Source organism: Eschrichtius robustus, chromosome 8 (assembly GCF_028021215.1).
Source record: "Eschrichtius robustus isolate mEscRob2 chromosome 8, mEscRob2.pri, whole genome shotgun sequence".
Classification (NCBI taxonomy): domain Eukaryota; kingdom Metazoa; phylum Chordata; class Mammalia; order Artiodactyla; family Eschrichtiidae; genus Eschrichtius; species Eschrichtius robustus.
In genome coordinates, this window is record NC_090831.1 from 2,731,918 (window position 1) to 2,757,266 (window position 25,349).

Consider the following 25,349-nt stretch of genomic DNA (forward strand, 5'->3'; position numbering starts at 1 on the left):
CAAGAGAGCGCGGGGGTAGAGTCTGCAGTAGTTCACAGCCCTCCTGCCCCCCGCCTTCCAGCCTGGAGCTGCTTCAGGTCCTGAGGAATCCGCTCCCCAGTTTAATGATTCAGACTCTGAGAGCGAGAAGTGCTCGGCAGTACCGGGGCGTTTGCATCCATTGGTTTGAATTCCAGTGAAGCGGTGAATGCCCATTTGAAAGCATAGTTGGGATAATGACACGTAATGATGTGTCCTTAATAAGGGCACTTAATAAGCTCCGGTTCCTACTCTTTTCCTCTGAGGCTCTAAAATCGTCTGTGAAACGTACGACAATTCTCAGAAGTAGTTCTCCTCGTGGTTTGTGTGTCCTCTTTAACCTCAGATGAGGAGTGAGGTGGTCAGGTTATTAATTTACAACCAGCACCTTGACCCCGTGCTCCCGGGGGCTAAGGCTCTCCTGAAGTGTAGATTCCATTCGGGAGGAGGTGACAGGCGGCGACCGTCTCAGAAGCCACATCCTTGCTTGCTCCCTCGCTGCCCATTCTGCTTCCCTAACTCCTACAGGATTCCCCGGAGAGCGCCGCTCAATAAACGGTGAACCCCTAAAGCCCCGCATCAGGCCCTGCTCCCAGGGAACCTGCCTGAGAGCTGCAGAAGAATTGCATCCTAGAGCCCATGGCCGTCCGATGGATGTAAGGAACCCACCTGACTGCCATCACCTAGGATGGTACTAGCCATGCACCATCCTTGGGAGAATCCAGAAGCATCACAAATCACTTCTGTAGGGCGAAATTCCCTCATGGAAACCCTACTGGGAAAGGCTACACCCTAACACTCATAGCAACTTATCTCAGCCTAGATTCACTGAGCACCTACACGTGCATTTTTTTCAAGTCTCCTCGTGTCTTTCTGGGAAACCAGGGAGATAGAAATAGAAGTGAATAGTTTTCTTCATGTGCAGGGAGCTCTAGTGCCTAGAGTTATAGTACACACAGAGAGAGACAGTACTCCTGATTAAGCATCAAAATATGGGTGTTGTGTTGATTTCAGGCTACATGTATTTATTAACTAGAACAAAGTTGTCACAGTTGAAATGCCTGGCTTAAGAAATTCATTACAAATATTATGTCAGCAGAGCTAAATCAGCTATTCCTTGTGGAATGGAATCCTTCAGTGGTACCATTTTTCGGTGCCCTCTTGACTACACTTTCACTCATGGAGCTACTGCTCAATGCTCTTTCCTCCTGTTCCTTCTCACACAATTCAGTTTTGTTTTTGTTTTTAACCTTTTTAAGTGGGCTGCTCACTGGAATTGACCATATGCTAGATGCCCCTATTTGCAGAGTTCTCTAAACCTTACAAAGCACATCTGTATCCTTCACCTTAGTTTAGCCACAAGCTGGCAGAGCAGCAGTATCAGGGGACAGGAGCTTTTGTCCCTGTTTGATGGTTAAAAATAATGGCTCAGAGAACTGATGTGATGAGCCTGAGAACACAGAATTTAAAATAGCAGAGCTGGGATGTGAGCCCAGGTCTCTGAGCCCACGTCACACATGTGTCTCCACAGCCCTGCTCTGAAGGCAGCCAGATGACCTCAACACGAGCAGGTGCAAGTGGGGTCACGGTGACCTCATGGTACATTTATGTTCTTTTCAACTTGATCTACTAAGTTCCCACCTGCAGCCCACACCTTGTCTTTAGCACAGGTCTCCCTGGGGAACTGTTCTTGGATTGGAAATGACGCTGCACGGCTTGGTTGGGTTTTGACTTGATTCCACACTAACCATTCTGCTCTGTGAGGCTCGATGTGGCTCCGGGCAACCACACCCACCTGGTCAGATGCGTAGGCCACCAGCTTCTCCATGATGGTGGCCTGTGTCAGCCCCGGGGAGGCAGCCTGCAGGCATCGTGTCACTTTGGTCCGAGCGGCCAGCAGGGCCACCAGGGTGGCTTCACTGGCACTTCCCTAAATCAAAGAAAAGGTCGAAATGAGCTTCCAAGTGCAGCCAGGGAATCATCTCTAAACTTGGGAGATGCAATTTTGGGTCCCCATATTTTCTTAAAAGATGCATCTGAAACTGCCAAGTTCACTCTCCTTTCAACGGGAAAAGGCTGCACACCTGTGACTGCCACTGCAGCTCTTATTATCAATTCAACGTTGCTTTGTCTGTTTTTCATAAGGTAACCTCCAGCATGTCTGAGTGCTCAGCGCGTGCCAGGCGTCACCGGGCCCACTTCACAGGCACTTTCCCACGGACACCTCCTGGTCTAGCCAGGAGGTGCTGGTCCATTTGCCCCAGAGGAGGAGGAGATGGGGCCCAGGGCACAGCTCTCAGCCCAGCTTTGTGTGCACAGCAACTTGGACAGATAAATCTGTATGTTTCTATAAATGGGATTCCTCTTCTTTGAGACTCAAAAATTGCCTTGCAGGATTTTCCTCAGTCACTAATGGTACGGGCTGAAGTGTGTCCCCCCAGATTTCATACGTTGAAGCCCTAACTCCTAGTACCTCAGGACATGACCATATTTGGAGACAAGACCTGTAAAGGGATCACTAAGTTAAAATGAGCCCTTTAGAGGGCCCCTGATCCAGCCTGGCTGATGTCCTTGTAAGAAGAGGAGCTGAGGCCGCACACACACACACACACACACACACAGGAGAGGCCGCATGAGGACACAGGGAGGAGATGCCCGCCGGCCAGCCAAGGGCAGTGGCCTCCGGGAAACCAGCCCTGTTGCCACCTTGACCTCAGACGTCCAGCCTCCGGACTGTGAGACAATCAATGTCTGTTGTTTAAGCTGCCCCGTCTGTGGTTGTTTGTTGTGGTAGCCTTAGCAAGCTAACACAACGAATGTCGACAACTTACTTTGGCAAAGTAGTCAAGAAGGATGCAAAATTGATTCTTCTGAGGGTGAGAGGAGGTGAAAGAGAATATGGATTCTGCACCCATCGTGTTAGCCCATCTAATTTGCAAAATAATCCCATTTTTAAATTTTATCATCTTAGGGTGGGAAACCTATGCTCAGAGAGGGTAACTTGCCCCAAATCAGCAGCTAGGGAGTGGCATGGTTAGGAGTGAGCCCACATCTGCCCGGTGGCAACCTCCCCACATTTATAATCAACTTTCCTGTTCCCCCTGCTCATGATCACGGAATTGTAGTAAATCCTGGAAGAAACCAGGAGCTGAACAGTATTACCATCAGAAAGAAAAAATTTTAAAGGTAGAGTTTTGTTGACTATGAGAAGATTTATAAGATTTCAGGGGGGGCGGAGTCAAGATGGCGGTGTGGGAAGACACAGAGTTTACGTCTCCCCACAACTAGGGTGGCTGCTGGACGCTGGTGGGAGACCCCGATGCCCAAGGAGACGGGCAGAACCCCCAAGGGAACCAGTAGGACGTGGGGGGACTGAGGGGGGAGGAGAAGTGGAGGCTGGACAGGACCACTGCCCCTGAGGGGTGGCTGAGGCGGGGAGGGGTTCCCATGCCTGGAGGGACCCTCGGGGGGCTCAGATCAGGGGGGAGTGCACCCAGCTTTTTTCCTGCCCAATCGGCCGGGGAAGTCTGCTTGGCTCTTGGACCAGGTCCTACACCCTCAGAGGTCCCCTCCGGGCTGGATTGGTCCTGGGGACGTAGGAGGGAGGCCAGGAGAGAACAGGAGAGGCAGGTGGGAGGGGCCACCGGGAGGAGGGGGAGAGGAGCCGAGGGCGTTTGCCCCGCCCACTCAGGCTCAGGGAGCCTGCTGAGCTCCCAGGCTGGTCCCCCACCCTCCAAAGCCCCCTCCAGGCCATGTGGGTCCTGGGGGCATAGGAGGGAGGCCAGGGAGATCAGGAGAGGCAGACGGGAGGGGCCCTCCAGGACCAGAGGAGCAGGAGCGGAGGGTGATTGCCATGTCCACTCGAACCAGGAAGCCTGCTGGGCTCCCAGGTGGGGTCCCCCGCCCTCTGAGAGCAGAGGCTGGAGGCAGGCCTGGGCCCCTTCTGTTCTGTTGAGCCTAAGCCCCCATCCCCCCAGCCTTTTCCAGCCCTGTGGGTCCTAAGCATAGGCCCCACCCTCCACAGCCAAGGCCTTTTCCACCTTTTATTCTCCTCTTTTTTTACTACTATGGTTCTGTTTTACCTTCAGTTGTTGTTTCATCTATATTTTTATTTTTATTTTTTTCTAACATACCTGTTAGTTTCCTAGTCTAATTTTATGTTTTACTTTGTTATCATTCTCCTCTCTCTTTTTTTCTTTTTTTTTTGGCCACCCTTGCACAGCTTGTGGGATCTTGGTTCACGAGCCAGGGGTCGGGCTGAAGCTCCTGTGGTGGAAGCTCCTAGTCCAAACCACTGGACTAAAAGAGAACCTCAGACCCCATCAGAGTGCAGTCTCCAAGAGGTTCTCATCTCAGCACCAAGACCCAGCTCTACCCAACAGCCTACAAAATTCAGTGTTGGAAGCCTCAGGCCAAACAACCAGTAAGACAGGAACACAACCCCACTCATAAAAATAAGGAAAAAAAAAAAAATGAGACAGAAAAAAAATATGTCACAGATGAAGGAGCAAGGTAAAAACCTACAAGACCAAAAAAATGAAGATGAAATAGGCAATCTACCTGAAAAAGAATTCAGAGTAATGATAGTAAAGATGATCCAGAATCTCAGAAATAGAATGGAGGCACGGATTCAGAAAATACAAGAAATGTTTAAAAAGATCTAGAAGAACTAAAGAACAAACAAACAGAGATGAACAACACAATAACTGAAATGAAAAAATACACTAGAAGGAATCAATAAAAGAATAACTGAGGCAGAAGAACGAATAAGTGAGCTGGAAGACAAAATGGCGGAAATAACTTCCAAGGAGCAGAATAAAGAAAAAAGAATGAAAAAAATTGAAGACAATCTCAGAGACCTCTCGGACAATACAAAATGCACCAACATTCAAATTATAGAGGTCCCAGAAGAAGAAGAGAAAAAAAAAGGGTCTGAGAAAATATTTGAAGTATTATAGTGGAAAACTTCCCTAACATGGGAAAGGAAATAGTCACCCAAGTCCTGGAAGCACAGAGGGTCCCATACAGGATAAACCCTTGGAGAAACACACAAAGACACATATTAATCAAACTAACAAAAATTAAATTCAAAGAAAAAATAGTAAAAGCAGGAAGGGAAAAACAAAAAATAACACACAAAGGAATCCCTATAAGGTTATCAGCTGATTTTTCAGCAGAAAGTCTGCAGGCCAGAAGGGAGTGGCAGGATATACTTAAAGTGATGAAAGAGAAAAACCTACAACCAAGATTACTGTACCGAGCAAGTATCTCATTCAGATTCGACGGAGAAATCAAAAGCATTACAGACAAGCAAAAGCTAAGAGAATTCAGCACCACCAAACCAGCTTTACAGCAAATGCTAAAGAAACTTCTCTGGGCAGAAAACACAAGAGAAGAAAAAGACCCACAAAAACAAACCCAAAACAATTAAGAAAATCGTAATAGGAACATACATATCAATAGTAACCTTGAATGTAAATGGATTAAATGCCCCAACCAAAAGACACAGACTGGCTGAATGGATAAAAAAACAAGACTATATATGCTGTCTACAAGAGACCCACTTCAGACCTAGGGACACATACAGACTGAAAGTGAGGGGATGGAACAAGATGTTCCATGCAAATGGAAATCAAAAGAAAACTGGAGTAGCAATACTCGTATCAGATAAAATAGACTTTAAAATGAAGACAGTTACAAGAGATAAGGAAGGACACTACATAATGATCAAGAGATCAATCCAAGAAGATGCTATAACAATTATAAATGTTTATGGACCCAACATAGGAGCACCTCAATACATAAGGCAAATGCTAACAACCATGAAAGGGGAAATCAACAGTAACACAATAATAGTAGGGGACTTTAACACCCCACTTACACCAATGGACAGATCATCCAAACAGAAAATAAATAAGGAAACACAAGCTTTAAATGACACAATAGACCAGATAGATTCAATTGATATTTATAGAACATTGCACATAAAGTGGCAGAATACACGTTCTTCTCAAGTGCACAGGGAACATTCTCCAGAATAGATCACATCTTGGGTCACAAATCAAGCCTCGGAAAATTTAAGAAAATTGAAATCATATCAAGCATCTTTTCTGACCACAGTGCTATGAGATTGGAAATCGATCACAAGAAAAAAAATTGTAAAAACCACAAATACATGGAAGCCAAACAGTGAGCTACTAAGTAACTGAGAGATCACTGAAGAAATCAAAGAAGAAATTAAAAATACTTAGAAACAAATGACAATGAAAACACAAGGACCCAAAACCTATGGGACGCAGCAAAAGCAGTTCTAAGAGACAAGTTTATATCAATTCAATCTCACCTCTAGAAACAAGAAAACTCGCAAATAAACAACCTCTACTTGCTTTAGGTGTAGGGTCTACACCTAAAGCAACTAGAGAAAGAAGCACAAAGAAAACCCAAAGTCAGTAGAAGGAAAGAAATCATAAAGATCAGAGCAGAAGTAAATGAAATAGAAACGAAGAAAACAATAGCAAAGATCAATAAAACTAAAAGCTGGTTCTTTGAGAAGATAAACAAAATTGATAAACCCTTAGCCAGACTCATCAAGAAAAAAAGGGAGATGACACAAATCAATAAAAGTAGAAATGAAAAAGGAGAAATCACAACTGACACTGCAGAAATACAAAGGATTATAAGAGACTACTACAAACAACTATATGTCAATAAAATGGACAACCACAAAGAAATGCACAAATTCTTGGAAAGGTACAATTTTCCAAGACTGAACCAGGAAGAATTAGAAAAGATAAACAGATCTATCACAAGTAATGAAATTAAAACTGTAATTAAAAATATTCCAACAAACAAAAGTCCAGGACCAGATGGCTTCACAGGCAACTTCTATCAAATATTTAGAGAGGAGCTAACACAGATCCTTCTCAAGCTCTTCCCAAAATTGCAGAGGGGGGAACACTCCCAAATTCATTCTATGATGCCACAATCACCCTGATACCAAAACCAGAAAAAGATATCACAAAAAAAGAAAATTATAGACCAATATCACTGATGAAGAAAGATGCGAAAACACTGAACAAAATATCAGCAAACAGAATCCAACAACGTATTAAAAGGATCACACAGGATGATCAAGTGGGATTTATCGCAGAGATGCAAGGATTCTTCAGTATATGCAAATCAATCAGTGTGATACACCATATTAACAAAGTAAGGAATAAAAACCATATGATCATCTCAATAGATGCAGAAAAAGCTTTCGACAAAATTCAACACCCATTTATGAAAAAAACTCTCCAGAAAATGGGCATAGAGGGAACATAGCTCAACATAATAAAGGCCATATATGACAAACCCACAGCCAACATCATACTCATGGTGAAAAGTTGAAAGTATTTCCACTAAGATCAGGAACAAGACAAGGATGTCCACTCTAACCACTCTTATTCAACATAGTTTTGCAAGTCCTAACCACAGCAATCAGAGAAGAAAAAGAAATAAAAGGAATACAAATTGGAAAAGAAGAAGTAAAACTGTCACTGTTTGCAGATGACATGATACTATACATCGGCAATCCTAAAGATGCCACCAGAAAACACCTAGAACTAACCAATGAATTTGGTAAGGTTGCAAGATACAAAATTAATGCACAGAAATCTCTGGCATTCCTATAACAACTAACAATGACAAATCTGAAAGAGAAATTACGGAAACACTCCCATTTACCATTGCAACAAAAAGGATAAAATACCCAGGAATAAATCTACCTAAGGAGGCAAAAGACTTGTACTCAGAAAACTATAAAACATCGATGAAAGAAATCAAAGATGACATAAACAGATGGAGAAATATACCATGCTCTTGGATTGGAAGAATCAGTATTGTGAAAATGACTATACTACCCAAAGCAATCTACAGATTCAGTGCAATCCCTATCAAACTACCAGTGGCATTCTTCACAGAATTAGAACAAAAATTTTACAATTTGTATGGAAACACAATAGACCCCAAATAGCCAAAGCAATATTGAGAAAGAAAGACGGAGCTGGAGGAATCAGGCTCCCCGACTTCAAACTATACTACAAATGTACAATAATCAAGACAGTATGGTACTGGCACAAAAACAGAACTATAGATCAATGGTACAGGATAGAAAGCCCAGAGATAAACCCACACACATATGGTCACCCAATTTATGACAAAGGAGGCAAGAACATACAATGGAGAAAAGACAGCCTCTTTAATAAGTGGTGCTCGGAAAACTGGACAGCTACATGTAAAAAAATGAAATTAGAACACTACCTAACACCATACACAAAAATAAATTCAAAATGGACTAAAGACCTAAATGTAAGACGAGACACTATAAAACTCTTAGAGGAAAACATAGGAAAAACACTCTGACATAAACCACAGCAAGATCTTTTTTGACCCACCTCTTAGAGTAATGGAAATAAAAACAAAAATAAACAAATGTGACCTAATTAAACTTAAAAGCTTTTGCACAGCAAAGATAACCATAAACAAGATGAAAAGACAACCCTCAGAATGGGAGAAAATATCTTCAAATGAAAAAATGGAGAGAGGATTAATCTCCAAAATATATAAACAGTTCATGCAGCTCAATATTAAAAAAAGCTAACAACCCAATCCAAAAATGGGCAGAAGACCTAAATAGACATTTCTCCAAAGAAGATATACAGATTGCCAACGAACACATGAAAGGATGCTCAACATCACTAATCATTAGAGAAATGCAAGTCAAAAGTACAATGAGGTATCACCTCACACAGGTCAGAATGGCCATTATCAAAAAATCTACAAACAGTAAATGCTGGAGAGGGTGTGGAGAAAAGGGAACCTTCTTGCATTGTTGGTAGGAATGTAAATTGATACAATCACTATGGAGAACAGTATGGAGGTTCCTTAAAAAACTAAAAATAGAACTACCATATGACCCAGCAATACCACTACTGGGCATACACCCTGAGGAAACCATAATTCAAAAAGAGTCATGTACCACAATGTTCATTGCAGCACTATTTACAATAGCCAGGTCATGGAAGCAACCTAAGTGTCCATCGACAGATGAATGGATACAGAAGATGTGGCACATATATACAATGGAATATTACTCAGCCATAAAAAGGAACGAAATTGAGTTATTTGTAGTGAGGTGGATGGACCTAGGTTCTGTTATACAGAGTGAAGTAAGTCAGAAAGAGAAAAACAAATACCGAATGCTAACACATATATATGGAATCTAAAAAAAAAAAATAGTACTGATGAACCTAGTGGCAGGGCAGGAATAAAGATGTAGACATAGAGAATGGACTTGAGGACACGGCTGCGGGGAGAGACAGAAGCTGAGGTGAAGTGAGAGTAGCATCGACATACATACACTACCGAATGTAAAATAGCTAGTGGGAAGCAACCACATAGCACAGAGAGATCAGCTCGGTGCTTTGCGATGACCTAGAGGGGTGGGATAGGGAGGATGGAGGGAGGCTCAAGAGGGAGGGGATATGGGGACATATGTATCCATATGGCTGAGTCACTTTGTTGTACAACAGAAACTAACACAGTGTTGTGAAGCAATTATACTCCAATAAAGATCTATTAAAAAAAAGATTTTAGAGTTTTACAGAGAAATATACAATAAAATAAAGAGGTTAACCTCTCTTGGTAATATTTTCTCCCCCTTTCATTGATCCTGATTTCCTATTATTTATTTATTTATTTATTTATTTGTACTGTTTCGATGATTTTACTTTTTCTTTTAAGCCAACTTATATCCTTCAGGAAGATAAAGGCATTCACTCACAGTTCTGTACAGCTGTGTAGCTCTAATGCATGAGCTCATATATACACATATGTAGTCTTCTCAATTCAGCCTCTAAAATAGGTTTTACATTTTCTTCAGGTCGCATTTTCACTGGTAATGATTTTAGATACGGATTTAGACCGTGCAGTTTTAGATCCAGTTAAAGAAACAGCTGACAAAGCTAAAGCAGCTATGGCAGGAGATCCGAGCTCCCCGAGGGCAGGCACTGGACCTCACACATCCCCCCGCGTGGTTGCTTTCCTCCTGTGTCCCCATCTTGTGTGTCAGGGCCTATCCACTGTCTCCTTCATTCTCCCTGGAAGTGGGACGTGCAAAGCTCATTGAAAGGCATGGCTCCAGGGAGGGGAATCCTCGACACCCGCCACCCCCACCGACTCCTGTGTGAGTGCAGCTCCCCCTCAATGCCACCCTCTGTCTGAAGGCTTGGATCTCTCATCACCCCCCCAGTGTCCATGCTCCTTTGAACCACACTCTAAGGAAAGGCTTGGATCTCCACGGCAGTTCATTGTGGGTTTTCCTCTGGGCTCTGTCCATGTCTTGAAAGAAAACTCCCCTTCTCCAGGCAACAAAAAGTGCTTTTTCAAAAAAATTCCCAATGATCACTTATATGTGGAATCCAAAAAAAGAAGGTACAAATGAACTTACTTACAAAACAGAAATAGAGTCACAGAGGTAGAAAACAAACTTATGGTTACAAGGCGGGGGAAGGGAGGGAGGGATAAACTGGGAGATTGGGATTAACACATACACACTAGTATACATAAAATAGATAACTGATAAGGACCTACTGTAAATAAACTCTACTCAGTACTCTGTGATAACCTATATGGGAAAAGAATCTAAAAAAGAGTGGATATAGGTGTATGTATAACTGATTCACTTTGCTGTACAGCAGAAACTACCATAACAGTGTAAATCAACTATACTCCAATAAAAATTTAAAAATAAAAAAAAGAGTAAAGAAAATGTGAGATATATATATATATATATATATATATATATATATATATATATATATATATATTCATATATATTTTTCAGCCTTAACAAAAAAAGAGGAAACCTTGTCATGGATAAACCTGGAACATGCATAAACCTAGAGGGCATTATGCTAAGTGAAATAAGCTAGACAGAGCAAAACAAATACCGCATGGTACCACATATATGTGGAATTAAAAAATATTTTAAAAAAAATATTAACAGGGATAATTATAGCTGAAAGGGTCATTACACACTTCTAAAGGAAGTTTCACTAAATATAGTCAGCATTAAGGAGATGTGTTGACAAGAAGAATTGAAAATAAAACTCGAAACAAACAAACAAAAAATTGCCCAGTGAAATAACTGTCAGCCAGGCATCCATAAGTGTCATGGCTCGGGGCGGCCAGTGTGGCTTGGTGACCGGGACAGGAGAATGAGCGGGTCTCCAGGCCTCTGCTGGAAGCAGATCTGGGCCGAGGTAGGAGCAGAGCACTAATGATACCTTTGCTTTCCTGCCTCAGACAAAGGTTGCCATGGCAAAGCCGCTAAGAGGCAGAAAGAAATGCGGTGAGCGCGGCCGCTCGGCTGTGAATGCTGGGAGCAGAAATGTCCTTTCATCTTCTGGGTTTTCAAGTGTCACCCCATACACGGTGGGAAATGGGCTTTTCTTCCAAGAGAGCTTTCAAACCCAATTAAGAGACCATTTTCATGGCCCCGTTTGTCCAGATCAAAGGATGATTTGCCGTTTGATGCAGACGCCCGTCACGGTGCCGACGCCCAGCAGCTGTGATTATGCCTCTGAGGGTCCCCCCACCCCCCGCCCTCCGCATCCCCTCATCCAGGCCCCCCGGCTGTCAACAGGCTCAGGCGCTCCAGGACCTCGCAAATTACAGACAATCAGCCTTGTCAGTGGGAAGGGCGGGATTCCTGCCTCATACTGGGTGGGTGGGTTCCAAGGGGGATTGAACTGAATCCTGGGCTGAGTGATGTCAGAATTATTCCTATAACCAAATGCCGGGGCTTCTGCTGTTTCTGGAAAATGGGATTGTCTTTCAAAGAAAAGATAATTTAAAGATGGAGCCCATGGCAGCATGCCCACCTCTGCACACTCACCCAAGCAAAGGGTCAGGGACAGGCTGGTGGAACACTCGTGGGTCCAGCTAACATGTGCACCAGCCTTGCCTCTAAATAGCTCGTGCCCTTGGGTCCCATGCGTGATGTTCCTGGGCCTCGGTTTCCTCATCTATGAAAAAGGTTGTTGATAATCCAATCAAGCCTGATAAATATTTGGAGGTTGAAAAATGAGCACATTAAACACAAGAAATAAAGCTAAAACACAGCCTAGCTCAGAGTGGGTGTGCAATACAAAGTAGCTATTATTAGAATACACACACTTTGATTGACGGGGTAGTTGTTAAGATTTTTGAGAAGTATCAAACTAGAGGAATCAACTTGGGCTGCTGAAAAGAATTGAATGTGAAATTATTTTATATAATCTCCAGTGACCCAGAAAAACTTTTTATTTTTGTTTGGTTTTGATTTTTGGTGGAGCATGTGTGGTGAATATGGACTCAACCAGGGTAGCCCCAGACGAAAGCTGAGGAACTTCTTAGGAGATTGTTAACCTTCATCCTAAAGGGTGTCCTTTGAAATATGATTTATAAGAATGAAAGATGTGACACAATATATATACTGTATCTCCTATTTATATAAATTGTGACACATCATAGAAAATCATGCACTAATAATATTCTCAAAGACTATTTAAACAATGGGAAATGCTCACAATAAAATAGTAAGTAAAACACCACGCAGAAAATCTGTATGATGTGTTGCATTATCCCAGTTTTGTTTATATTATGTACACATATATGTACACACACACACACACACACACAAACACATAGGTATTAAAATAACACTGGGAGGAAGCTTCCCCTAAATGTTTCTGCATCTCTTCCATTTTTCTAATGGATGTCTAGTTTTCATAGGTAGAAAGGGGATGATAATTTTAAGTGGAATAACGGAACGAAAATTGACATTGAAGGCAATCAATTGGCAGTGTGGAAAATGGAGATGATAATGTAGAAAAAAACATGAGAAAGTCCCCAAAAAATACAGAAGAGAAAATGACAAAAAAGAAAATGACAAAAGAAAGCTAGAAATTATGGAAGAGGTACCCAATCCGTGAAAAATGGAAGTTCCTGAAAAACAGAGTGAAGTGGCCCAGAGGCAATGACTAAAATATCCCCAGGTGAGGGAAAAGCTGAGTCTCGGATTAACAGGGCTTCCCAGATACTGGGGGCTTGGGTCAAGATGAACAGCACAAATGGAAAAAGTAGATCTTGGCAAAATGCGTGGAATTACAAAGAAAAAGTAAGTTTACTGCAAGGGTCCAGGTTGTCGTGAACTATCCAGATCACCCCCAGGCCCGGAACTGAGTCGAATAGAATTCAACACCAAGGCCCCCGTCACAGCCCCTCTCTTGCTCTTACTATGGCCACTTCCTGTTCTGTCCACAGCCGGGCTCTGCTCTCCATTGGCAGTGGAGCCCCAGAGCATCAGGACCCATGTGCTGGGGACTGGATCCCCTCCCCACTGCGAGATGAGACGCAGCTGACTGACGGGGGGTGGGGGCGGGGGCGTGGATGGGGGCCACGCACAGCAGTCCCCTCCCTAAAGCTGGAAGCAGCGGAGAACTCAAATCTTTGTGTGTGGTTTTTCCAAGGTTGCCCAGGCTGCATCGCCTCTGACCAGCAGAAAACCGTCCAGGGTGGCTGAAATGTTTGCAGTTGTGAGAAAAATCATTGTTGCCGCTGCGTCTAGGTCCCGTTCACAGCATCGTATGGAAACTTTGCTTACCCATGGCTAATGCTTCATTTTCATGAGCCCCACTCAGAATCGCTGATGGAGGAGGGAAAGTGCTGTAACCAAAGAGGTGAGGTAGGAGGGGACAGAGGGAGTGGGGCTGATTCATATGAGGTGACACAGCAGTTACCCTCTTATCAGTCCTCCTAATAAACGGATCGGTGATGCTCTCAAGCATAATCATTACACAAGAGCATCTGTGACTGATCTCCCCAGCCCGACCTGGAGCCATGATGTGATTTATCTCCACGCTGGCAGAAACCACCGGGCCCCAATCGATCTGACAGAGGGAGAATTCTTCTCCAGCTTCAGCGGGGACCATGCAGCAGGCCCATTTGCCCTGTTTTTCCTAGAGAATCTGCCAATATCATCATCATAAACATCTTCACAGCCATCCTAATCCTGGGAGCATTCCATAATCCCTACGTGCCAGAATGATGCACAGCCAACTTCATTATCAAAACCCTTCTCCTGACCATCGTTTTTATGAATCCAAGCACGCTAGTCAGGACTCCAACTGAACCAACCTATGTCATACCCCTTACGAAAAACCTGTCTACCACTAACACCTGCCCTATGCTGACGTGTCACTACCCATCATCACCTCAGGCATCCCACCATAAACATAAGAAAGAGGTCTGACAAAAGATTTACTTTGAGAGAGTAAATAGGCCGTGGGTCACAGAGAACTCAGCCATGGGTCACAGCACAAGGCTTATTTATCAAAGTGCATGTCAGCATCTCTGCATCAGAATCACCTGACATGCAGGCTAGAATGCTAATTCCTTGGCCCACCTAAGACTTGTTGAATCTGAATCTGTTGGGGTAGAGGAAGACTCCCTCCCTGACCCTGAGCCGTACTGGCTGTGTTTGGGAGAATAAGGCCTCCCAAAGATGTCATGCTTTCATCCTGGAAGCTGTGACTCTCTACCTTACAAGGAAGAGGGACCTTGTCAATGTGATTAACTTAAGAACCTTGACAGGAGGGGAGGGGGGATTATCTTGGATTATCTGCATGGACCTGATCTAATCTCATGCATCCTGAAACATGAAGAACCTTTCTCATCTGTGGTCAGAGGGAGAGGTGGCCATGAAAGAAGGGTCAGAGAGATGGAACACAGCCACCTTGAAGACGGAGGAGGCGCCATGGCCCAGGAATGCGGCAAACTTCTAGAAACTAGAAAAGGCAAGGACAGAACTTCCAAGCTGTCAAACCTGATTGTAGCCCAGTAAGATCCACATCAGGCTCCTGACCTACAGAACTGTTAAGATAATAGGTTTGTCAGAAAATTAACACATGGGAGTTTAAAAACCCTGGTCGGTTGAGCAGCCTCGGGCCTGGAGGCTGGGGCTCGCATCCTGTCACATTTGGCCACTCCAGCAGGTGACCTCACACTCAGGCATCCGGGCCTCAGTTCTCATCGTTGAGTGGACAGAATCACAACTGCCGTGACAGATTCTCAGAGAGAAGACGGTGTCTGAAAAAGGAAATTCCTTTTTCTCAAAAGTAAAGGTTGCTTTCCCTGGGAGGGCGGTGGGTTTAGAAGCATCCCTCGTCCCTGCTGGAAAAGAAGAAAGCCAAGAAGTCCAAGTTTCCTTAGTGGCATTTGTGCCGCAGATGTTCCACTGTGACTGTCATTTTACGTGTCCTATCCCCTGATGGGCCCTCTGGCACGTAGTCGCGCTCAAAGGTACGTGTCAGGTGAAGAATGAATTAAATCAGCACATAGAAAAGGCAGCATCTTTAGGTGAATGGTGGGTTCCCATAGGTGCAGCCGTTTCTAGTAGCCTCTGCAGCAGATGGTCACAGCTGCCACTGAGGATGGCCCTGAGTGGTGGTCACACGGGTGTAGGCTCAGACCCTGGCTCTAGAACTTACCAGCTGGGAACCGATGGGCAAGTTCCCTGACTGCTCTGAGCCTTAGTTTCCTCACCTGTAAAACGGGAATCTTAACACGGTCCCTAATCATAGCGTTGTGAGAATTAAGTGAGTTCAGGCCTGGGAAGTGCTCCAGCACATTGGCGGGCAATGGGGAACCATGCAAATCTCCACTGTTGTTTTTATTGCTATGCACCAGCCAAACGATGGCCACTATTCTGCCCACCCTAAAGAGGGGCCTGGCTCGGGGATCCAAATCCAGATCCAGAGCTTTCCTGAGGCTCAGCTCTGCTTATTCTCCAGAAGAAACACAAGGACACAGGAAGCTCAAGGGCCTCTTGCCCACCTGCTGCTGTCCGCCTTCTGGGAGCCCGCGCACTCCGGAGGTGGGGCCCCCGCCCTCTGTGCCTTACCTGGATCACCCCGCCCCCTTCTCCAGCTTCTCCAGCCAAGAACACCCCGGGCAGCTGCAGCATCTTCCCCAGCCAATCCATCATCACTGTTTCCAGCTCTGTGCACGCCGGGCTGGCAGCCTGTGGGCGGGAGGCGAGGGTGAGCCGTAGGCTGGCCGCCCTCAGCTTCCCGCCAGCTTGGGGTCCAGCGGAGTGACAAACAGGGAGGCTTCCTTACTCCCCTCCCTTTGATGGATCGATTTAGCAGAAAGCTCTCAACATTTTCAAAAGGCCTATCCCTGGGTGGGAACCCCTTTGAAGGTGGGCTCTCCCATCACAGGTTTCCCAGAGCAGCAGCGGCAGAGGCTGGACTCCTCCCCCCAGCAACCCCAAGGCATCACCGAGGACCACGGGGGGGACTTGGTGCTGAGAGCGGCACACATGACCTTCTGCTCCGCCCCCCGACCCCGGCACCTGGAGAAGCATGGAAGGAGCCACAGTCCCCGGGGCCCAGGTCGGCCGCTGGAAGTACAAGGTCACTGCCTGCAGGGGTTTGCATGTCTCTACATGCCTCACCCGTAGGCACGGGTCCCTGGTGACGTCACCTCTGACTCTGACGTCACCCCACGCTTCTCCAACAGAAACCTCTAGGGGCTGGGGCCATAGCAAGGGCCCAGGTCTTGCTGAAAATCTTCCGCTGAATCCCACCCAGACTAGAATCTCCCAATCCAAGATGCTGTTCAAATGCCCCCAGAAAGTGTCACACATGCTCTTTGATGGTGACTCGGGGAGGATGGTTGGGCAGGAGGGCACTGACCATCGCGATGACCTACTCCCCAGCCGCACTGGGCGCCCACAGGGAGCTCACTCAGCCATCTGTTTACAGAAGGAGCCAGAAAGGCTCACTGGTGGACCCTGGTCTGCAGCCCCAGTGAGAGGAGTGAGATGGGCTGCGTCGAGGAGGTGCAGCCCCGGGAGCCCCCGCAGGTCTCTGATCCTGCCTCCCACGCTCTGGGGATGGCTCTCCTTGCGCTCGGGCGGGGGCGGGTTGGCCCCAGACTCCGCCTGAGGGTGGACGGACCTCCCCGTCCATGTGGGTCTCGCTGTGGTGGTCCGAGTGCTCTCCAGCTCCCCGTGCACTGCTGGTCAGCCCCACCCGGAGGGTCCCACTCCATCCTGGCCGAGCCCGGCTCCAGGCACGGGGGCCTTCCTCGCTGTCCAGAACCCGGGGCTCAGCCAGCACACCTTAGAGACAGCAAGGGAGCCCTCCAAGGCCCCAGACCATCAGGCTGTCCTCGGGAAGAACAGACATAGTTGGAAAGATGCTATCATCACCCTGGATGGCTCTGGAGGGGCAGAGCTGAGTGGAATCTGCTGTGGTGTCTGATGTAAGGAATGTCCTTTAGGGGAGGGTGTGCTCAGCCCAGACAAAGGAAGGTCCCCGAGGCCACACAGGGCGGCCCCAGGCTGCTCTCCGCTGAGAACTGCAGCAGGACCCAGGGGTGACCCTCCAACCCTGCTCCTTGGGGCGCCGAGGCCCACTCCGTCAGCAACTGCAGACCCCAGGCTAAAGAGGAGCAGTGGGGGGTGGAGGTGGGGAACTGGGGGCAGGGGCAGCGGGCAACTCTGCTCATGCGTTCAGGAACCCACATCTCCTGCAGGCCTCAGGCAGGAGTCATGAGTCTGCTTGGCCCCAAGGCACAAGCAAGTAGGCAAGCACTCTGGACCCAAAAGGCCAAGAGCAGACCCTGGCCTGGGGAGAAGTCCCAGGGTGTGGGCAGCCCTGGGGTCCCGGGCACAGTCAGCAAGCAGCCCTCCTTCCGAGCGCTCTGTATTTGGGAAGGCAGGACTCTTTCCCGTTATGCTGGGCTGGGGTCTCTCTCAGGACGGCAGGCGTGGCCGAGAACAGAGGGGATGGGACAAGGGCAGAAGTGTTTCTCAAACTGCAGATTGTACAGAGATCCCTGTTTTGCTTGGGAGACATACTGGGGCTGCAGAAGCTCCAGGGCCGTGGCTGCGGTTTGAATGCAAGCCAAGTACCTCTAAACACACCGCTGTGCAGAACCGGCTTTTGCATGTGGACATCACTCCGCCTCTGTTTCCCCGAATGCCCTCATGAGGCCCCCCCTCCAGGGCTGAGCCCACCTCCCTCCTGCGGGGGCACCGCCACCTGCTCGCCGGCTGAGTCCCGGCTCCACGTCCCCGTGCAGGACCCCCAGGGCGCCCCTGCCGACACTCACCCAGGAGAAGCCGATGCAGCCGATAGCCCCACACAGCATGTCTGCGAGCATGGCCGGGTACGAGCTGGCCGTGGGGAAGTAGGCGAAGAAGTACGGGCTGTGCCAGTGGGTCACCTGTACGGGACACGGCGGTCACTCGGGGCCAGGGAGGCCGGCCCCGCCGGCAGGGGACCCAGGGGGTCTCAGAACAACCCTGCTTTAAATCCTGGCCAGGAGCACATGTCAGTGAGGGGGCTGCCCCGAGGCCCCATCTCTTCCTGTTACGAGATTGTTTTTCCTGAAAGTACTCCAAAAAATAGTCTATATCAAAAAAAAAAAAGAGGCCTGATTTTTGAGGTCTCTTTAGCCGCCTTACTGCTGCCCCCTCACTCTCCCGTACAATCCCTTCCCTGCTAATGGAGCAAAGCTTCCGGGTTCCACAGTCTCCCTGCGCCCCCCGTCACAGTCTGTAGTGTGTGTCCCCAAATTCCTGTGTTGAAGCCCTAACCCTGTGCGATGCACCCGGGACTGGGGCCTTTGGGAGGTGATGGGTAGGATGAGACGGTGAGGGTGGGCCCCCCTAACCTCACCCCCGCAGGGAGGAGAGGCCAGGATGAGAAGCCCCCAGGAGGGGAATCTGCAGGAACCCTGACCTGGGACGCCCAGCCTCAGCCCCGTGAGAAGTGGACGCGCTGTCCGAGATGCTAGCGGTGGTGTTTGCAGCTGCAGAAGAGCCAGGACAGCCCGGGGCCTGACATTTAACCACCCTCCTGGGAGGGATTTGATGCTGCGCGGCTTCTCGTGTTTGCACAGACAACCTCCCGGCAGGCGAGAACCGGAATCCTGTGCTCCGCTCAAAGCACAAATGTCACGGGAACTCCAGGGAGGACGAGGGAGGGGAGGCGCCCTGGGCTTGAGGGACCTATCAGGGAGCTGAGGCCGGAGGCCCAGCGCCCCGTGGGCAGGGGCTCTGCACCCTGAGCCCTGGGTCCTGAGATCCCAGGCCCCGGGGTCCTGACTGCAGATGAGAGGTGAGGCTGAGGGTCTGGGACCTCTCCTGCCACAGCAGTGAACGTGCTTTTAGGCGAGTCCTGGGCAGGGAACATCTCACCGCGCAAGCATGAAGCCGCAGTGGAGTTTCCTTTGAACTGGAGCTGTCTGCTCCCCTCCAAGTGACTCTCGGGGGGACGACTGTCCTGGGTCCTCCCCACTCCTGTCTGCGGCCCCTGGCACACCCCACACCGAGGCACACTGGCCTCAAAGAGGACACAGCAGCACGCAGCCCACTCTCAAATAAAATAAAGGAAACATTTCTTCCACACGTGTGATCTCCCCTCTGCTGAACACAAAATAGTAAGAGTGTGCTTTATTTGGAGCAATTAACTTAACTTGAAACCAGCCTCCAGGGGTTCATTTCCTCAACAGTCATGTGACGACTCTCTCACCTACCAGGGTCTCAGGGCAAGGGTCTAACCTTGTAAGAGAGCAGGACCCCATGGGGCCTTCCCGGGACAGACCCCTCCCCCATGTCCTCTGCTGTGGCTCCTCTCTGAAGTACCCAGATAACAGTATCTGATGCACATGTTTCCTGAGTTGTTTTACCGATGCTAAAACCCTCACCAAATGGAAAAAATTAACTACCTGATGACCATGAGCACATAGCCCCCAGACCTACTGGCGCCTGAGGATTGATACTGTAACCCCTGTAACCCTGCCCCATTACCTCACCATCAACCAATCAGAGAACTGTGGACCAGCTGATGACTTAACCCTGGACTGCCCTCCCTCACCTGGCCTTAAAAATGCTCTGCTGAAACCCATCGGGGAGCTCGGGGTTTCTGAGCATTAGCTGTCCAGGACTCCTTGCTTGGCACCTGCAATAAACGCTGCACTTTCCTTCACCACAACCTGGTGTCAGTAGATCGGCTTTACTGCATGTGGGTGAGTGGACCCAAGTTGGTTCGGTGACAAACTGCGGGGCTGGGGGGAAAGCATTGCCTTTGGAGCCCACACGATCTGGGTTGTAATCCTGGCTCCATCACTTACTAGCTGTGCGACCTTAGGCTGATCACCCAACCTCTCTGGGCTTCAGTTGCCTCAGTTATAAAATAGAAATAAAAAAGTTTCTATCCAAGGAAATGGTTGTGAGGATTACGTGAAATAATTCATATGAATTGCCTGGCACCCAGTAAGTATCAACATTAAATTAGCACTAGCCCTCCTGTTTTCCGATCTTGGATACGGGCTTACCCCTGGCATGATGATCTTCTCGACGTCCTTAATGATGTCCTCAAATGTTTCTGGCTCCTGGGGGGCAGTGGTGGGGAGCAGGGGGCGCAGGTAGCCAGGCTCCACGTCGGGGTACACCTGGCGCCCCTCGACGCCTTCCAAGTAGTCAGCCACGTAATCCACCATCTCCTTCCCTCTCCTGCGGAACTCACGTGCATTCATGGTGACCGGGCTTCCTCAGAGGCAAAACCTGCACAAAGAGAAAAGAAACCAGTTTGTAAACATGATGAGGTCTCACTTGGAGTGGGGCAGTTCCAAGCAAGCTGACAGCTGGGGCTGCCTGGGTGGAGACCCAAACACCCTGGAGTCTGCCAGACCCCAGATCAGCAGCACTTTCCTTCCTTGTCTGGATGGGGTAGAACTGACCCTGGATTTGGAGACTGCAGCAAAGTGCTTATTCTGCTATTCACCAGCTACTCAGCTGAAGACAATGCCATGTCTCATTTTTTTCTACCTGCGTCCGTGAAATGGACCAGGGCACACATTAATTTCTATGGTCCATCCCAACTTTAATAACAAGCCTTGGTCCCAAGTCCTGCCTTGCTCTTTACTAGCTGTGGGACAGAGACTCTCTGAGCCTCTCTCTTTATCTGAGAAAAGCATATGACAGTGCTGATCTCTCTGGAAGCTATGAAGGCAGTCACGCGGCGTGAGTACAGCACTCAGACCAGAGCCCGGGCAGCATAACCCCCATGAGTGAGTCTTCTTCTGTTATCTTGACTCCATCACCAGATGGAACTGCACCCCTGCATACAACCTGCTTTTCAAAAATCGTGCTTTCTTTCCTCATCACATAACAATGTACAGGTGATCCTGGTCCTCTGTGGTAGTAACATTCCATAAAGTCTCCATGAATTAGCAAACACTGGACCTTTCCCAGGGGAAATGCAAAGTTACATTCCTGTGTGTTTCTGGTCACATTTTTGTCAACCAATCAATACATAATCTTTTTTATGTGTTTCTTGTTAAAGACACTTTATTTAATATGCACTGACTCATGAACTTCGGACTCCTGGCCAACAGCTCTCTGACTCATGAATGAAGCTTATCAGACACACGTGATTTCTCCCTAAGGCACATCGCAGCCTTCTTGCATGTAGGACCCCTAGAAGGCACTTCAGCACTATATTAGCACTATATTTGGGGGCCATTTTAAATAGTCAAATAACCAAGAATAACACAAAAATGTGGCACTAAATAGACCTGCTTGTTGAAACAACTAGGCAGAGCATTGCCTTGTTAGATTCTGCTGGGAACAAGTGCATTTGGGCAACTCAAATGTTTCATCCATGAGTGATCACGAAAGCACCACGAGTACTGATGTGGGGATTACGAATGAATTCTAGCAAAGAGTGACACCTGCCTACAGAAAATCTGTGAATAATAAGCATAGACTGTATTTTCAAAACAGGAAACTTGGACAACACACAGAAAAATATTCATCAAGAATCCCACCACTCAAAATTCTGGCACACGTCCTTCCAGATTGTTTCTTATATTTATGAGACAATTGTGTGCTAAGCCAGGGATGCATTTCTGAATTCCTCCCATAGTTCAAAACTTCATAAATCAAGAGTAATTTTCCTATGGGAGTCAGTGCTGGGGGGTGATTCTACCTCCACTGTAATTAGCATAGACCCTGATCTTGATATCATGTTCCCAATACGTCTTCCATTGCTTCCCACTGTCTGTACTACTTTGCTTTGCTTTGTTTTCTTTTCTTTTCTTTTCTTTGCTTTGCTTTGCTTTGTTTTTTTTTTTTTTTTTGACAATTTTAATGTTAAACACACCAAGACAGGTTTTATTCAAGACTATTGCAATAGGGGAGGGAGACTGTCTCCCAATATCACAAGGGCCAGTGGGGATGTATAGCCGACAGGTAGGGTTAGGGAACAGATGGGACATTACTAAGAGCAGCTTGGCTGGGTGTCCGGGTGGAGGAAGATGAGCTGGACTGTATCCCAAGGGTAGAGGCTTCCTTGAGAAACCGACTTAGCATGATTCTCTGTTACAGCTGGGCTCAACTCACTGAAGTGGGGACCTACTCAGGAAGAGGGTTCATTGGAGCCTGACTGGGTTTGACCAAGGAGCGAGTCTTCGTCAAAGGGAATCAGCTTGACAATATGTTTCCTCTCTCAGAATTCTCTCCGATGTTCTTTGTTCAGATGTTCTCCATGAACAGCATGGAAGTCACCCCATGGAAGCTTCCAGGTTTCCTCAAGTTCAGTGACTGGACCAAACCCCCATTTCCATACTATTGTTTGGGGGTAGTGAATGCACGAGTGACAGGGACTGGATACAATATAGGATACACTTCTAAATCATAGCAACAGCGAATGCTAAAATAACAGCATGAAAAAAACCAAAGTGAGTCTCTGAGTTTCCATTGCACCTTCATGTTTCATAAGCTGCAGGCCAAGGAAGCTTATCATTCAAAATATCATGCCCAGATTTTCCAAAGGCTCTTAGTGCAAAGCCATGAAGCTTTATACATATAGCTTCAGGTTTATAATTCCCTGGGTCTGCAGGCTTCTAAATTAATTTTTCATTTGGAATGACCCTGATTATGTCAAATGTCACACATAGAGTGAAACTGGGTCTTACCTCAAATTGAAGTATTTTTAGTTGACTTGATTCAAATTCAACCAAAACCGCATCAAATGGCAGAGCTTTTGGCTAGCTTGTTTTTTTCACAAAGCAGTTACGAGTACATTTCCCACGTTGATAAATACTCTTCTATTGCATGATTTTTCCCGATTGCGTGGTGTTTCACAGGGCGAATGTGCTATGTTCAGGATGTGCATCACTACTTTTGAACATTTACATCATTTCCAGTTCTCACCTATGTTAGTGGGAAGAGTTGGTGTAGCCCAATGGCCAACCCCTCATGATCAAGAACTGAAAGACTCTGCACAGCCTGACATGGATGCCACTGCAGTAAAAACCTCATTTTCCTCAACTGAAAGTAAACACCATAATAAAGTTCTACCTCAAATAATTTTTTTTGTGTGATAATTAGGTAAGTACGTGGGAACAGCTAAGGAGATGAGGCACAAAATAAGCGTTCAGCACATGTTAGTTGTTAGATTTTCTATAAAGCACTGAAATATACAACCTCATACTTTTATTTTTGCACACTTTATTTTGTGTTAAATTTTTCTTTAAAAAGCATTTATCTTATAATTTCTTTAGAACAAATTATTATAGAGATATATATTTTAGCGTGTTAAGATTATATGGCCAAACTTGTCCTCAGAACATATTTTTACCAAATTACTCTTCCACAGGAAGTGTGAGAGAACCCTAGTTTTATACTAGGGTTTGAGATACATTTTAAGATTTGCCAGTCTGGCAGGCATTCATGATTTCATTTTACTTTGATTAATGAAGTCAAATAGTTTTCTCACACTTCTTTGTATTTCTTTTTTTATGAATTGCTTGTTCATTGCCTTCTTTTCTGCTAGGGTGTTAGATGTTTTCTTATTTAACTGCAAGAGCTCTAATATAATAAATACTTGCACCCTAGGTGTGTGATATATTTTGCAGACATTTTCCTCATTTTTATTTGACCTAGTTCTGCTTTTAATTTTATTCCAACCTGTAAGAATTTTAATTTTTATGCAGTCACATCTCAGGAGCTGTTTCTTTGTGATTTGTTCCTCATGTATGACTATTTAAAATGCCTTTTAGAGTAAATATTCACGGCACCTGCACTGCACAAGCTGAAGCCTCAGGGGAGGAGCTATGCAAAAATTAAGAAAGATGCTTGGGTTCCTGGAGTATCAGCTGCTTCCTTCTAATGGGAATGCAAGAGTACGATGGCCAAAACGGGATGCCTCGTGAAAAAAAAAAAAAACAGACAGACACACCAACTTGCCCCCCGAAAGAAATACTACCAAATCGTAAGATAAGACCTAATTATTATTTTCGAATCATTCTGTCATTTATTTGCCAATCCTTTCCCACAAAGACCTTTCCAGAAGGCTTTTGATGCTAAGCCACAGAGAATCTTGTGTTCATTTTGGAGCTGTTTGATATTTCATGCCCCCAAGCTGGGCAAATATTGGCTGAAAGATGTAGATGCTGATAAAGTTTATGACTGATGTCTTTCCAGGCCTTGAAACGGCGCCTGTTGACATAATCTGATCGTAGCGCCCGCCAGCAGCTGCAGCCCCGGTACTTTACGTGCAGCCCCTGTGGGACACGCAAGTGCCTGGTGAACCCCACCTGCTCGGGGAGGTATGAACCCCACTGCAGGCCCTTGGACCTCCTGGCTGACCTGGGGGGTCATTCATTTTTGTACTTTATCATTCCATTGACATCCTTTGCTAACTGTTGGCTTCTCCAAGCAGAGTCTTCAACTCTTTATTTTGCTTTCTCAGGACCAATCAGACCCTGGGCCACAGTTAGCACTATGAATGTTTGCTGAACGAGGAATGAATCAATGAATGAGCGCATGAACCAGCGAATGAACGGAAAATCTTTTTGTCCTCGGAACATTTTGTTTCTGACATATGGTATATTAGATCCTACTCTCTACATTTAAGCCAACAGCCCATCACATACCTGCCACAAAAAGGCCACAGGGGACAATCACGGCTCAAAAACAATGGGCCCCTTCCCCAGGGAATCCTGACCCGCCCCCACCCCCACCCCCCACCGGGCCTCTGGTGTTCAGTTCATGCCGAGCCTCTAACCCTGCGGGCTCAGAACTGACTCGGTTTCCCCAGTCTTGGCCCCGGAAGTTCATCTTGGATTTGGGCTTCCCTCTGCTCTGGCCCCAGCAGTCCCTGTGGTCCTGGCTGGAAATATCCCCCTCTCTGGACCCCTGGAACCCTACCTTTGCCACAGGTGTTTGG

General features: G+C 46.7%; 1 protein-coding gene across 1 annotated transcript in view; it reads right to left on the bottom strand.

Moving 5' to 3' along the window:
- Window positions 1-25,349, bottom strand: part of DDC (dopa decarboxylase) — an 81,634-nt gene that overhangs the window by 42,090 nt on the left and 14,195 nt on the right. The window contains exons 2-5 of the mRNA XM_068549869.1: window positions 20,452-20,680; window positions 18,223-18,336; window positions 16,004-16,123; window positions 1,814-1,948 (exon numbers count right to left, since the gene is read on the bottom strand). Coding sequence (XP_068405970.1) covers window positions 1,814-1,948; window positions 16,004-16,123; window positions 18,223-18,336; window positions 20,452-20,652 — 570 coding nt within the window. The 5' untranslated portion in view covers window positions 20,653-20,680. The remainder of the gene's footprint in view (window positions 1-1,813; window positions 1,949-16,003; window positions 16,124-18,222; window positions 18,337-20,451; window positions 20,681-25,349) is intronic.